Source organism: Acomys minous, assembly GCF_964271855.1.
Source record: "Acomys minous genome assembly, chromosome: 15".
NCBI lineage: Eukaryota > Metazoa > Chordata > Mammalia > Rodentia > Muridae > Acomys > Acomys minous.
In genome coordinates, this window is record NC_140497.1 from 52,738,530 (window position 1) to 52,753,322 (window position 14,793).

Here is a 14,793-nt window from a genome sequence, read left to right on the forward strand (position 1 = left end):
ATCCCCCTCTGGCTTTTACATTTTTTCTTCCCCTTCTTCCACAGGGGACTCTGAGCCCTAAAGGGAGGGATTTGATGGAGGCCTCCCATTTATGTATGGCTGAGTATAAGTCTGTTGCTCTCTGTATAATGTCTGCCTGTGAGTCTCTGTGCCCATCTACTGCAGAAGAATGATTCCCTAATGATGTCTGAGTAGGGAATGGGTCTATAAGTATAACAGAATGCTAGAAGGGGTAATTTTATTGCTACAGTTATTATTATTATTATTATTATTATTATTATTATTATTATTATTATTATTATTATTATTATTTAGACTAGCAGTTTTACTATAGGTCTCTGGGATAGTCTCAGGTTTTTTGGTCACCAAAGAAGTGTCAGGTATGGGTTCCATCTCATAGAGTGTGCCTTAAGTTAAAATTTATATTGGATGTTTACTCTCACAAGCTTTGTGCCACCATTGCCCTAGCACATCTTGCAGTCACGGTTCCATTGTAGATCAAAGAATTTGTGGCTGACGTGGTGTCTATGGTGTTGTTTTTGGTAGCCTACAGAGTACTAAAGACCCTAGGATCTTTGTAGGCACTAACTAAACATCTACATGTGCAGCGAGTTGTATAGGTGCTGTCTTCAGCAGTGTGGCCTGTGGAGAACAACCTGTATCCTAGGTCATTTGGGGGAATTTCCATGGGAACCCTCTGGCCAACAACTCAATTAGATTTTTCATAGAAATTAGTCTCAGGCAGAGAAGACATGGTTCTGTCTTCTTTTACAGCCCGGGGACATGTTGAAGACCAGCAACTTATGTCTCCTAGCAATGAAAGTCCTAAGCCCCAGAGCGGCCTTCAGACCATAAAAATAAAGACGCCTTCCACTTCTCTCTTCCTCTACCCAGCTAATTGGCCAATCAGATTTTTACTGACAGCTTCTACATTCTTACCACACACAAGGAACCTGAGACGGTCCCTGTGACTAACACAGGAGAATGGGCTTGAATCCTGGTCAGTTAAGGTTATCATTAGCCTAGTTTCCTATGTATGCTGTACTTCTAACCTTCTCAACCTACAGCTGAAAATATCCTTTCCCAACTATAGCAATATTAGGAGAGTAAATAACAATGATATCTACAATAATTATCAAAGCCAAAATCCAGAGTCATAGGGAGAGCATATCTCTACCACCCTCACCCCATACGAATGGACTTTTAAGGCTTAATAATGGAATCTTCCCAGCCTGGACAACCCTGCCTTCTATGCTGATGGAATTCAAGTAGACGAAGCAGAAGCAGAAGCAGAAGCAGCTGCCGCGTGTGTCTCTCATGAGAAGTTCTTTAAGAACATTCAGCAGTGTTGACAGGATGTAACACTTCAGGGGACCCAACCTCTAACCATTACTCACCCTTACATGGTGCAAACAGCCTCCAGAGCGTTAGTACCTAGGTGCTGCCTCTTACACCGCTGTCAGTAGAGCTTGCATAGATCAATGTCTGCCTCTTGTCTTCCCCTCCATAAATACTGGCTTTATTGATACTGCTAGGGTTATATTCATGGATACATCACAGCAAACACTTCTGCATTTTAAATTATAATCATACCTTCAAAGATAAAGCAGGAGATGTGCTATTCCATTTTAATAGATTTCAAACTAAGAGTCAAATAGAAGACTGGTCTTTGAAACATTTTATTATTTTCAAATATTTTATTTAGTGTGTCTGTGTGTGCACACTCACATCCACACTGTCTGTCTGTCCTATTTGTAAAATACCTTCCATGGCTTCTGGAACAATCTCTAAATGAATCACACACTTTTCCAAAACAACCAAATTCTGGCACGCTGCCCTAAAACTTCCTGGTTGATATTATTTCACTGACAGACTCTTCTAAATTGGGGAAATAGAATGATATATCATCTATTTGCTTGACTTACTAAAATAATAATATTTATGGCCATATTGGGTAATTTCCCTTTATTAAATGATGATGAATGCTTCATATTTCACTGATCATTAATTGTGCATGTTAAAATATATTTTAAAATATTAAAACACTTAATGAAAATAATTAATAGCATATGTATAACTTTCCAGATGCCTTAGAAATATCAGACTAATTTATAAAAATTTTACAAATAATGTAAGGAATTCTATTTTCTATGTACTATTTAAAAAATCCATATATTCTCACAGGATGACAGGAGAAATCCACACTCATTATCTAGGGTATTAAATTTCCAAGACCGAATCCTTTGCTTAACAAAACTGACCTTTGCAAATGTCAAAACTTAAGACCTTAGAAAATGTTGTGCCACAATTTAAATGAATGGAAGAATTTGGAAGTTCGAAAGAAATGCTAAGTAGTTCCTATTTCTCTCGTTTCCTCCCCAAGAGAACACTGCCTCAGAGCTCAGTTTTATAACAATGTGCTTACCAGGTAAGTCTGTGGATCGGATATCTTCAGCCACAATTACGGTGAGATCCCAGTGCTGCCTTCACTGCTCTCCCGCCAGCCACCCCCGCCCCTTGGTTTGTTACTAGAAGCTGAGATTCTTTTCTCTCGTAATGTCCAACTCCATTGCTGTTCTAGCCTATGATCCTTTGGTTTTCTCTCATTTACCTAAAGGACCTGTCCAACTTCAACATTTCTTCTTCAAGTCTTAGAATTTTTTCCATCACACCTTTTTAAAAAATTTATATTAACATTTGACCTTTAAAATTGAGGTGCTAGGGGCTGGAGAGACGGCTGGGCAATTAAGAGCTCAGACTGCTCTTTGAGAGGACCCAGATTCAATCTCCCAATACTCATCCTGCAAGTCATAACCATCTGTAACTTTAGTTCCTCTCACGTAAGTGGTGGACAGACATTCAACCAGCAAAAAAAAAAAAAAAAAAAAACCCATACACGTAAAATCAAAGTTGAAGAATTTTTTAAAATTGAAGTGTTAGTAGGTGAAAGGGCACAATACTATCTAAAATATTTTTTCGGAAACATGATAATGTGGCTATAAGAACATCTATCCCATTTTGAATTTCTGCCTTAAGGAGACGTAAAATGATGTTGAATCATTTTTAATAATTCTGACCCTGAAAGTGAAAAAGTAAACATTAAATATCCGGGCCTGGGGTGTTGTATCGCTACACAAAACAAAGCCATTGAGCACGCGCAGTGGCAGACCACTGGCACATGCGCGGTCACATACCTGGAGCTGCGCATGCACAGACTTTACTCAACGGTCCCCAAACTGATAAAGGACGCTGACTTGGCTACCTTCCTTGTTCTTAGGCAGCCGACCAGCCTGAAGTCATGGCCTTGGTCAAAGATGCCACGCTGGACCCTGAGACTTTACAGGTGCTTCAAGATGTGGCCAATCGCCTGCGAATCCACTCAATCAGGGCCACGTGTGCCTCCAACTCTGGGCATCCCACCTCGTGCTGCAGTGCCGCGGAGATCATGGCCGTGCTCTTCTTCCACACCATGAGGTACAAACAAACAGACCCGGAACACGCCGACAACGACCGCTTTGTCCTCTCCAAGGGCCACGCGGCGCCCATCCTCTATGCGGTTTGGGTGGAGGTGGGCAGTATCTGTGAATCCGACTTGCTAAACTTGCGGAAAATCCACTGCGACCTGGAGGGTCACCCCACGCCGCGGCTGTCATTTGTTGATGTGGCCACAGGGTCCCTTGGGCAAGGACTGGGTGCGGCCTGTGGAATGGCTTATACCGGCAAGTACTTTGACAAGGCCAGCTACCGTGTGTTTTGCCTCATGGGGGATGGTGAGTCCTCCGAAGGCTCTGTCTGGGAGGCCTTGGCCTTTGCTTCCCACTACAACTTGGATAACCTCGTGGCCATCTTTGATGTGAACCGCTTGGGACAGAGTGGCGCTACGCCGCTGGAGCACTGCACAGACGTCTTTGAGAAGCGCTGCCAAGCTTTTGGGTGGAATACCCACGTGGTGGACGGTCACGATGTGGAAGCCCTCTGCCAGGCCTTCTGGAAAGCGACTCAAGTCAAGACCAAACCTACTGCCCTGATTGCCAAGACCTTCAAGGGTAGGGGTATTCCAGATGTTGAGGATGCAGAAAATTGGCACGGAAAGCCTATGCCCAAAGACAGAGCTGATGGAATCGTCAAATTAATTGAGAGTCAGATACAAACAAACAGAACTCTCATGCCAAAGGCCCCTGTTGAAGACTCACCCCAGATCAGCATCTCCAATATAGAAACGACCTCTCCGCCTGCATATAAACTGGGTGACGTGGTAGCTACCCGGGAAGCATGTGGCTTGGCTCTGGCTAAATTGGGCTACTCTAACAAAAGAGTTATTGTTCTAGATGGCGATACAAAAAACTCGACTTTTTCAGAGATATTCAAGAAAGAACACCCCGAGCGTTTCATAGAGTGCTTTATTGCTGAACAAAACATGGTAAGTGTGGCCCTGGGGTGTGCCACACGGGGCCGAACTATTGTTTTTGTTAGTACCTTTGCTGCTTTCCTGACCAGAGCCTTTGATCAGATCCGAATGGGAGCCATCTCTCAGACCAGCATCAACTTGATCGGTTCCCACTGCGGGGTGTCTGTTGGAGAAGATGGGCCTTCCCAGATGGCGCTGGAGGACCTCGCCATGTTCAGGAGCGTTCCTCGCTGCACTGTTTTCTATCCAAGCGATGCTGTCGCTACAGAGCACGCTGTTTATCTGGCAGCCGTCACCAAGGGAATGTGCTTCATTCGCACCAGCCGGCCCAAAACTGCAGTGATTTATACTTCACAGGAGAACTTTGTGATTGGACAGGCCAAGGTGATCCGCCGCAGTGCAGCTGACAAGGTGACGGTTATTGGAGCAGGAGTCACACTACATGAAGCGTTAGTAGCTGCAGACGAGCTTGCTCAACAAGGGATTTCTATTCGTGTCATTGACCCCTTCACTATCAAACCCCTGGATGTTGCCACCATCGTTCAGAGTGCCAAAGTGACAGGCGGCCGGATCGTCACAGTGGAAGATCACTACCGAGAAGGTGGCATTGGCGAAGCCGTGTGTGCAGCCGTCTCCAGAGAGCCTGACGTTATCGTTCGTCAGCTTGCAGTAAGAGGAGTGCCTCGAAGCGGGCAACCTGGTGAGCTGCTGGAGATGTGTGGAATCAGTGCCAGACACATCATAGCAGCTGTGAAAGAAGTCATGATGAAATGAAATAACCCAGTTCTTCCTATATCAAGATTGTTGGCTCTGGTCTTAAACACTGATGTCTTTGTGTTACATTTATGCTTGTCATAGAAAACATCTCTTATATATAGTCATGCTATTCTTAAAGCATCACTGTTGGATACTTTTATTTCTAATAATAAGGAAGGAAAACCTGAGCTAACATTCTGTTAAGCTGACTGATGTCACTTTTGCTTTTTAGTTGCTAAGGTGAATTATACATTTTTTAAGTTTCAAAATAGACAACAAGAACACTTAGTTACAAAATTTTGTGATAACCAACTGGCATGGGGATGATGCAGAAATAACTGCTTATCCAATGTGTATTTTTTTTTGTAAGTTAAGGGATATGTGGATTAAATTGTAGACTTCATTAGCTCAGATTCTGAAGCCAATGTGGCCATTTGCATAATGGCATTGCCAGGCCATGCCCTGCTGTCTCTTCTCCAGGTGCTATTTGATGAGCTACTGTGGAATTTCCTCCAAAGTTCATCTACTTCACGTCTCTTCGTGGGGACACTGCTCTCTAGTACCACATTTCTATAAAGAATGAAGGCATGGCTAGTTCTAGTTTGTGTATTACATATTAATAATACATTGTTATGTGAAAATGGACGGTTTTTTTTAATGGTAACCAAACTACACTGTTAACTTGATTATATTCTTCTACAGAGAATAGATGTGATAAAAACTTTTTCAATGAGCTGTTTGGTGTCTTTTGTATGTAACTGCTTTCTCCCCGATAGCTGTGCATATGAAGAAATGTCTCTAACTCATAGGCTAGAAAGACAAAGAGTTCCAGACTGGAGATAAGCCAATAGGAAATGATGTGTTGAAGAGAATCCTTAATTTTATGTGCATAGAATCTTTGAAGTGTGAGAAAGAAATCCCAGTCCGGGGGGGTGGGGTGGGGGTGGGGGGCGGGGAAAGCTTTAGTAACGTTTTCAAGTGTTCCGATGTGTCAGATACTTCATTATTGTTTTCCTCATTAATATCTTTGGAGGCCTAACCAATTGGTTTTTTAACTTATTGGGGGTATGATAAGAGAAAGAAACCACTAACCTAGGAATTGAAAAAAAAACTGAGTCCTGGTGTTTTTTCTACCACCCCATGTCCTTATTTTCTCGTTTATGATAACCACTCATGGCATGAAATTTTAAAATAAAAGGCCAGTGTGAAAATGACACTAATTCATTGGGTAAATGGCTTCCACTCAACATATGATGCCCTGAGTTGTATTGGCTAGTAAAAGAATAAGAGTGAAAATTTAAGTTCACCTTAAGTACATTTAAAAGGCTATTTAGATAAAAGTTCCACTGAGGGATTTGTTTGGGGGAAAATAGCCTTTTAAAGAAAAGACAAAAGACTTGGCATTTCTAACATCAAGATTATTGAACAATTGGGGCCTTGAAGCTGAGGCCTGTAATCCTGGCTATCCTGGAAAATTCACTATAGACCTGAAAGACAGAAAGGAGCTGCTGGTATAGAACAGTGGGCTGGTGCCCGCCTCCCTGTGCTCATCAGCTCTACACTTCATCCTCAGTCTTCGATATATCTACCAAATATTAATGGGGCGACTCTTGGAAATCTCACTCCCCCAAAGTTCGCATAGTATCCGTGGCTTAGTTCTCTGGGACATTCTGAATATGGTTTGAAGACAGTCTCCTGTAGTGGCATTTGTTATGGTCTGTAGGAAGGTTGTGGGGCATTCCTGGAACAGGAAAGGAGTATGCAGTTACAGAGGCATTTCTTCTGCATAGCCAGGGGTGGGGGTGGGGCGGGAGAGGCTGCCTGGATCCCCTTGTTCACTGATGCAGGGGAATAGTCTCTAGAGAAATTGCTTACAAGCTTTGGAATTAACTACAAGAGGGTAGACAGGTTGCTCCTTGCCAGGTTTCTTGCCTGTTGGGATATAGGCTTACTTCCCTGACCCTGATGTCATGTGTTTGGATTAAAACAGGTTGAGAAATACCTTGAAAGCTGGCAGAATCTGTTGGCACTTTCTTTTGCATGATTGCAAGCTAAGACCGCTAGTACTCTTCTTTGACTGGGAGACTGTGTTCCCAGTGTTAGTGAGGTAGCTAAACAAATTGGTGCAACTTGGTACTTGTGATGGCTGTTCCTGGTTGTCAGCCCAACTACATCCGGAATGAATTACAATCCAGAAGTACAGGGCACGTCTGTGAGAGATTTTTTTTCAGTATTGAAGTGGGTGAATCTACTTCTAGTCTAGATTTTTGAGGTGGGAAGACACATGTCTTTGATTTGGCTCTTGAGGGAAGATATACCTTTAACCTGGGCTACACCATCTGCTGGAAGCTATATAAGGACATGGAAGAAGGAAGCTTTTGCTCTGCCTACTTGCTCTCACCTTGCTAGCAAGTCCATTCCTTGACTGGCATTAGAGCCTCCTTCTTCCAAATTCCAGCGTCTACTGAAGACCAACTGAGACATCCAGCCCTGTGGAGTGAACAGCTTCTGGATTCTTGGACTTTCCATCATTGGATTAGTTGGACCTTAGTCTGTGATTCTAATAAATCTCATATATATATATATATATATATATATGTGTGTGTGTGTGTGTGTGTGTGTGTGTGTGTGTGTATACACATAAAACATACATGTATATATGTGTGTGTATATGTACATATATAATACATCCCAATGTTTCCACAAACAAATATTTGTGTATCTTTCTCTCTCTTTCTCTCTCTCTCTCTCTCTCTCTCTCTCTCTCTCTCTCTCTCTCTCTCTCTTTCTCTCTCTGTGTGTGTGTGTGTGTGTGTGTGTGTGTTTAGAGGTGTGGAAGCCAGAAGTCCGCATCAAGTGTCTCCTTCAATTGCTTCTCCACACTTCTTTTAGAGATAGTGTCTAAACTTGGAGCTTATTGATCAGCTACAATGGCTACTGAGGAAATCCTGTGCTCCTCTCCAGCTCTGGAGCTGGAGCATGGGGTGACTCTCGTGCCTTATTCTTTTACATGGATGTTGGGGCTGTGAACTCAGGTCCTTGTACTTTTGCCAAAGGAACTTAACCAATTAAGCCATGTTTCCACCCACCTCCTGAATAATAATTAGGAGTGATAGTAACTTGTAGTGATGGTCATCATCATTGTAGTAGTAACAGTGGTGGTGGTGCTGGGGGCGTTGAACCCAAGGGCTCTGAGCTTTCCAGGCAAGGCTTCTAATCCCTGAGCTTCATCTCAAATTTCTGCTTTGTGAGACAAGGTCTCGCTTTGTAGTTTAGAGTGTTCTGAATTCATCATGTAATCCAAACTCTTCTCAAAATTCCCCCTCCTCTACATTCAAGTACTAGGCATCTCAAAAAAGGATTAATAGAAATGTGGATTACAGATCACTGCTCTTCAAAAGTAAACTTATATGTCATAAGTTTCGATGAAAAAGGTGACCACACCTATATTTATATGCATGTGTGTGCATGCACATGTGCATGTGTGTGCATGTGTACCTTATACAACATAAGTATTTTAAAGAAAATCATGAGAATACATAACACTATGTTTCTATTTCATATATTAAGAAGCTGAGTGTGGGCAGGGGGCTGGAGAGATGGCTCAGTGGTCTTCCAAAGAACCCAAGTTCAATTCCCAGCACCCACATAGCAGTTCACAATTGTCTGTAACTCTAAGGTCTTACACTCTCACAAGGGCATACATGCAGGCTAAACACTAATGCACATAAATGAAAATAAATAAATCCTAGAAAATGTTTTAAAAAGAAGCTAGAAGGAGCAAAGGTTTTATGTTTGTAAGTTTCCCAAGGCCAAGTGTCTGCCATGTTGTGGAGACTAACTTCAAAGTCAAGTATCTTACGATTCTAGCAGTAGTTCTGAAATATGTATTTTATTATCCTCACCTTCACATGAGACTAGATGTACTCTCAGATAACGTAACTTGTCTATTTGTTTCAAAACTTATTTTAATATTCTCTTTGTTTATGTATATTTAACATTTCCCACGTTTCCCTGTTTAAATTGTAAATTTAAACTCATCACTGTTCAGTCTAATTTTTTTTTAATTTGGTGTAAATATCCAGTAAAGAGAAACTATAGCAATACATTAACACTGTGGCCTCCAGCTTTCCCAAAGTGGCCAGACTCTGAGAGAATAAAAGCTCATGGAATCAGGTGCAGAAAAGCACATGTGTGTACACACAAGATCAGTTCATTAGGTTGAGTGACATTTCATCCTCCGTGTACCAGTGTTGAGAAGTGGGATGTTAAAGGGTGTGTACAGAGGGTGCTGCAATTTCCATCCTAAGTCCCCCAAAGGTCTGTATGCTAAAGATGAGTTGACAGCCAATAGTGTAACAGGCATAAAGAAGTTACTTTTAAAAACACTTACTCCTCACTTGGATCCACAAGATGAAAGACTAAAGCCTGCCAAGTGTCTCTTCATTTTGTCTCTGCCTTTGGCTCAGATTCCTTCTTGATTCTACCTACCCAACCGATTTCATCCGTTTTCAAGGCTAACGGCACAGAGATAAGTCATCCTTAGTCCTTCTCCACAGTTCCGTAGTAAAAGAAGTGTACAAATGTCTCCCATTGGGATATCTTCACATCTGCCTTACAATTATAATGATTCAATCATAATTTCAGCCATGTAGTTTCAGTTTCCCATGTGCCACCAATAGGCTGTTATTAATATTTCTAGTCATCTTTCATGGTATGCATGGCATCCAAGCAGATGCTGGATATAAGCAAAGCTCACTCCAAAGTGTTGTGAGGGCTACTGTATAACTCAGCTACTAGGGGATGGTGAGGTTACTCTGTTGTTAAGAGCACACGTTGTGTGTGCAGAGGACCAGGGTTCAGTGTGCAGCACCCACATGATGGCTTGCTACCAAAAATAACTCCAGCTCCCTGGAGTTCTTTCTTCCACAGGCCCCAGGCACACAAAGGTACACATACATACATACAGGTAGGCAAGACATTAATACACATAAAATAAAAATAAATCTTTAAAAAATGTAAAAGACAGTCACTAATGTATCTGTTGTAGTTTACTTTTGGTTCAATATCTTATTTTTCGTAATTTCCTAAAATTGGATAAAAAACATCCCTCTTCTGTGAGAAGTCTTAAGAGCAGGTGCAGGTCAAAATGTACTCTGATTGCAGCTCAGGGCATGGTGCCCTGGACGTTTGAGAGCTCTCTCCCTCAGTCAGAATTAATCTATCCTCGTTTTTATATGTTCTAATTTCATGATGGACATTAAAATGTGGTATAATGTTTAACAGTAGAGGTAAATTAATGTGACAGAAGTATTACCCTAAAAATAACAATTAACACAATAGATGAAATCTCTATTTTTCAGGGAGTATGTGAGGAAAATATTTGTAAGAACCACTCATTTAGATAATTAGGACCCATTGTACTAGGGGACTGCCGGCCTGAGGGGAGGTCGCGGTTCTTCTAGGTCATCAGTTTTAGCCCAGTTCTCCTTGATTTCCCCTAACCATGAATCCCAATTTGAAACCATCCCTCTTCCGTATCTGGCTCATTGGCTGATTCATATACATTTTGTTTCAGATTGCTGGAGACATTTTAATGTGTACTTCAGTATCAGTTTGGGAGGACACCCTATTGATTTTAAATAAATAGCTTCATTAACAAAAAAGCAGCAAGTTCAATATGTTAGGAAGTAGACACTTTTACTGAGGCATGTAAAATTAAACCTGAATAGGTTTCCTGAAATCATAGAATGTTCAATAACTGTGTTATTATTAACAGTAGAATGATACATTCATAGTGTTTTGCCTATTTGTATTTGGCAACCTTGGACAAAACCTCTTTCCCACCTTGGTGAGTCTACAACTCTAAATGTAAATCAATATCTATCATATCTCATCTTTATCAACCTAAAAACATCATAACCCCTAAACAACTAAGCTTAATTCTACAACTAAACTGCCTGGTCTTCAACCCCATCCGAGACACGAAAGACACTCTGAGTGTAACCTTTATATAATTCCTATTGGTTCATGGTCCTTCTTGCTGTATGTAGTTTATTGTATATATGTGTAATAATATAAATGTACATAAAAGTAAAAAAAAAAAGACTGACTCTCAAACAACAACAAAGCAATAGGATGAGACTGACTACCAAAAGAGATGGTGGAGAGTCACATGAAGTTGGGTAGTTGGGGTTCAGCAAAACAGTTGGTTAAATAGGATAAATACGGATTGACAGGCTCCGCCCCTCCCCTCTCATCCCTTCATCCTCCCTTCTGCTCCTCTCTCCTCCTTGTTATTGGTCTCCCTAGGCTGCTTACACTGGTCTTAAGGGTTGCAGTATTTCTACCATGAGTGGATGGAACTACAGACAGACTATTGAACTTGCCTTGATTATGAGAAAGAAAATAGTAAGGCCCGACTAAATTCCATGAGATGCTCAACATAAAATAGAAACTGCAACCCCTTGTAAGGATTAAACCAAGTGTTCTGCGAAGTGTGGGTGAGGCTGATTGCAGATTGGTGATTTTAGAGCTGGCCTAATGAACGTAAAGGTATATTCTCTATTGTGCCAGACATCTGATCTATGTGAAGTGCTAGTCATTTGTGTGATTTCTATCTGTGTGGGTCAATATCAGATTAATTGAGAAACTAAAGTCCACTCAGAAAAAAAAAGTATGTCTACATATCTGGGTCACCTTTCTATGTCTTTGGGATTTTAACGTAGGGTTGAAATGGCACGACTGTAAACTACCCATGCACGTATCTGTTTGTGTGCCTATTACTTAGAGAAGCACTTAGCTTTTATTGCCCTAGTAATAACTGTATCTAAGGGGATGTTCCTAAATTGCATTGTATGTCATTAAAATAAAATTTCATTTTGATAGACTAATAAAAACAAATAAGGGTTTATAAATCAAATATCGCTAATGCTTCAGGAAATAAATAGTAAGGCTTATAATTTAAAGTAATATCTACAATTTATAATCCTATAAAAGAGATACCCACCTTTAACCTAAACTTTTAAAGAAAGAAATGACATAAATCCCAGTATTTGAAATATTTCATGCTTTATGGAAATTTTTAGAGACAACCAAAGGAGAAACAGAATTTTCCTATCGTCACATATTTTGCAGCATGCTGGCCAAGCTCTGTCTAATAGCATTGAGGCAACAATATATTCCTGTTATTAGTGATCCAGTTTATCATCATCACTAGCCACCAGCATCATCACACACAAAGACTTATGTATCCCAGGCTGACCTCCAACTCATTTTGTTACAGAAAATGACCTCACACTTCCGATGCTCTTGCCTCCAACTGCTAAGTACTGGGATTACAGGTGTGTCCCGCCTAGCCTCCACCTCCCACCCCATCCCACCCTACCCCTCACCCCTGGTCCTGCTTTGTGCAGCACTAGAGATCAAACCTAGCACCTGCTGCATGCTAGGCAAGCACTGTGCCAACTCAGATGAACCCCCAGCCGTATTATTTGAAGGAGTCCACATGTTCTAATAGTTCTGTTCCAGGAGTTCTCTGGTGGAGCAGTATATTGGGCCACCTTTGGAAATTATCTCTCAACCTGTTTTTAAAAAAATCAAAAATCTAGGCCCTGTCCTGCACTGACTTTGTCTAGTTTGTTTTGTGCTATTGATCTAAAACTGTAGCTCTCATAGTTACTTATTTGTAATTTCTTAATAGCATTCTGTTCAGATACTTGTATAAAATAGATGTGACATTAACTTGCTTCTTTAAAAATAAACATTCACTTCACTTAGGGATATTTTATCTATTTTTAGTTTGGAAACATGATATTATCTTTGTTTTGTGTTCCCCCCAAAAAAGAAACAGCTACTTTTTTTTTATTACTTGCAACATTCTCATTCTAAATCTTTATCATTTCCTCATCAGGAGTCTGACATCCTTCATATTCATGAGCATAGAGTCTACACATGCTGAAAATAAGAACTTAGAATGTCCCCGAGGCCCATGGCACCCAGCATCTTTATTTTGACCCTTTCAGAGTTTCTGCTTGTGTCTTTTCATTCTTATTGCAGCATAGTGGGTTGCATAGGCCCGTTCTTATGCAAGCTTATAAATGTACCTTGAGCGCATCCTTCCACCCCACACTTGTAGCTTAAGAATTCATTTCTTCACCCCAAAACCAATAGATTATAGTTGTGGGTGCTGGTTACTTCTAACGTTGAAACTCCTACTTAGACTAACCAATCCAGTATTATTCAAGATGACTTCCAGGCCATCTGTGTACGCAGAGGAAAATGGACCGCTGCTCTGTAGCCTCGTCTTCATCCTGAAAGCTTTCTCCTGAAAGTCTGCTGCTCACCATTGTTTCTCTTTGATCTCAAGTGCACTTTCCAAGCATTTACAAGACCGAGGCTGACATCATTTACCCTTTTCGAAAGAATGGCTTGAATCAGATTGTACGGTAACCTATCTCCCGCCATTTAGAATTGCTGCTTCATTTGGACGTCTGACCTTCAACGGGGCTATATATTGTGAAATCCAAAAAGGCATGCCCGCTCGGCATTTAGTCTTCAAACTTGAGGGTGCACTTAGCCTGAAGACAGCAATCGAACATACATTTTCCAAATGACATTCGTGCCCTTTCTTCGGAATTTAGGAAAATAGTACCACAATTTCCTTTGCTCCCATCTTCAGCTTCTTAAAGTGCCTCGCTTTGATCACACCGCTTCTACTTCATAGTTCTTGGGGGCTTCGTGTAGTTCTGCGCTCCAGATTCACTTAGCAAATGCATAGGGTGTGTAAGACACCCTCCTGAGCTTCGAGGTTGAAGACTCGGATGCTGCCATAGTAGCTACAAAATGAGTGTGTGCGTTGGAGCATACTAAATTGTCAATGTTATGGGTCTCAGTTGGTAACTTGCTAGAAGTTCTGTGCTGCTGAACCGAGTGCTCTGACTTGTCTATACCATCCTTTGAAATGTTAACTAAGACATCATAGGAGAGGCAGAGGCATGCTGTGAGGCCCACAGCTGAGAGGCTGGAAAAGTGAGTGGTGATTTTTGGATCCGAGTATATTGCATGCAAAGGGAAAGCCTTCTATGCTTGAAGGTAACTTGCTTTTTGGTCATGGGATTTCATGGTACCAATAGAAACCCTAACTAAGACACCTTATAAAATTATGTAAAAGATTTCTGTAAAGCATACCTCGTTCCTTCCCCATGTTGTGTTTTGTGTGCTGTTCATTAAGTACAGAGCAATGTCCTCCCCCACCACACACACACATTAGAGACATACAAACAGAGGTTAGGGACAGTCAGACATCAGTATAGATGCACAACAGATAAACTGGCACACTACAGACAAGCTAGAAACCTCAAAGTATTAACAGATAGTTATGACAGATGATGAAGGAAAGTCTCTACAAAAGCCCACAAAGTGTGAAATATTTCAAATATCTCTTTTCTCAAGATTGCTTCTGCTCTTTTAGATCCTTTATCGTTCTATGAAATTTTGAGAGTGACTTTATTTTACCAAAATACCGACAACCTGATGAAGTATTAATGAGAATTACACTCTATCTATGAATCAATTTAGAGAGACTATGCATCATAGTGATCCATGAGCTGTTAGAACGTTCCACGTAT

At 41.1% G+C, this 14,793-nt stretch overlaps 1 protein-coding gene and 1 long non-coding RNA gene across 2 annotated transcripts in view; one reads left to right on the forward strand and one right to left on the reverse strand.

Moving 5' to 3' along the window:
* Nucleotides 1-14,793, reverse strand: part of LOC311584263 — a 103,143-nt gene that overhangs the window by 6,097 nt on the left and 82,253 nt on the right. The window lies entirely within an intron of this gene.
* On the forward strand, nucleotides 3,214-6,049 carry TKTL2 (transketolase like 2). Its single transcript, XM_084760495.1, has one exon. It carries the CDS (start codon nucleotides 3,299-3,301, stop codon nucleotides 5,180-5,182), a length of 1,884 nt encoding a protein of 627 aa, XP_084616621.1. The 5' UTR covers nucleotides 3,214-3,298; the 3' UTR covers nucleotides 5,183-6,049.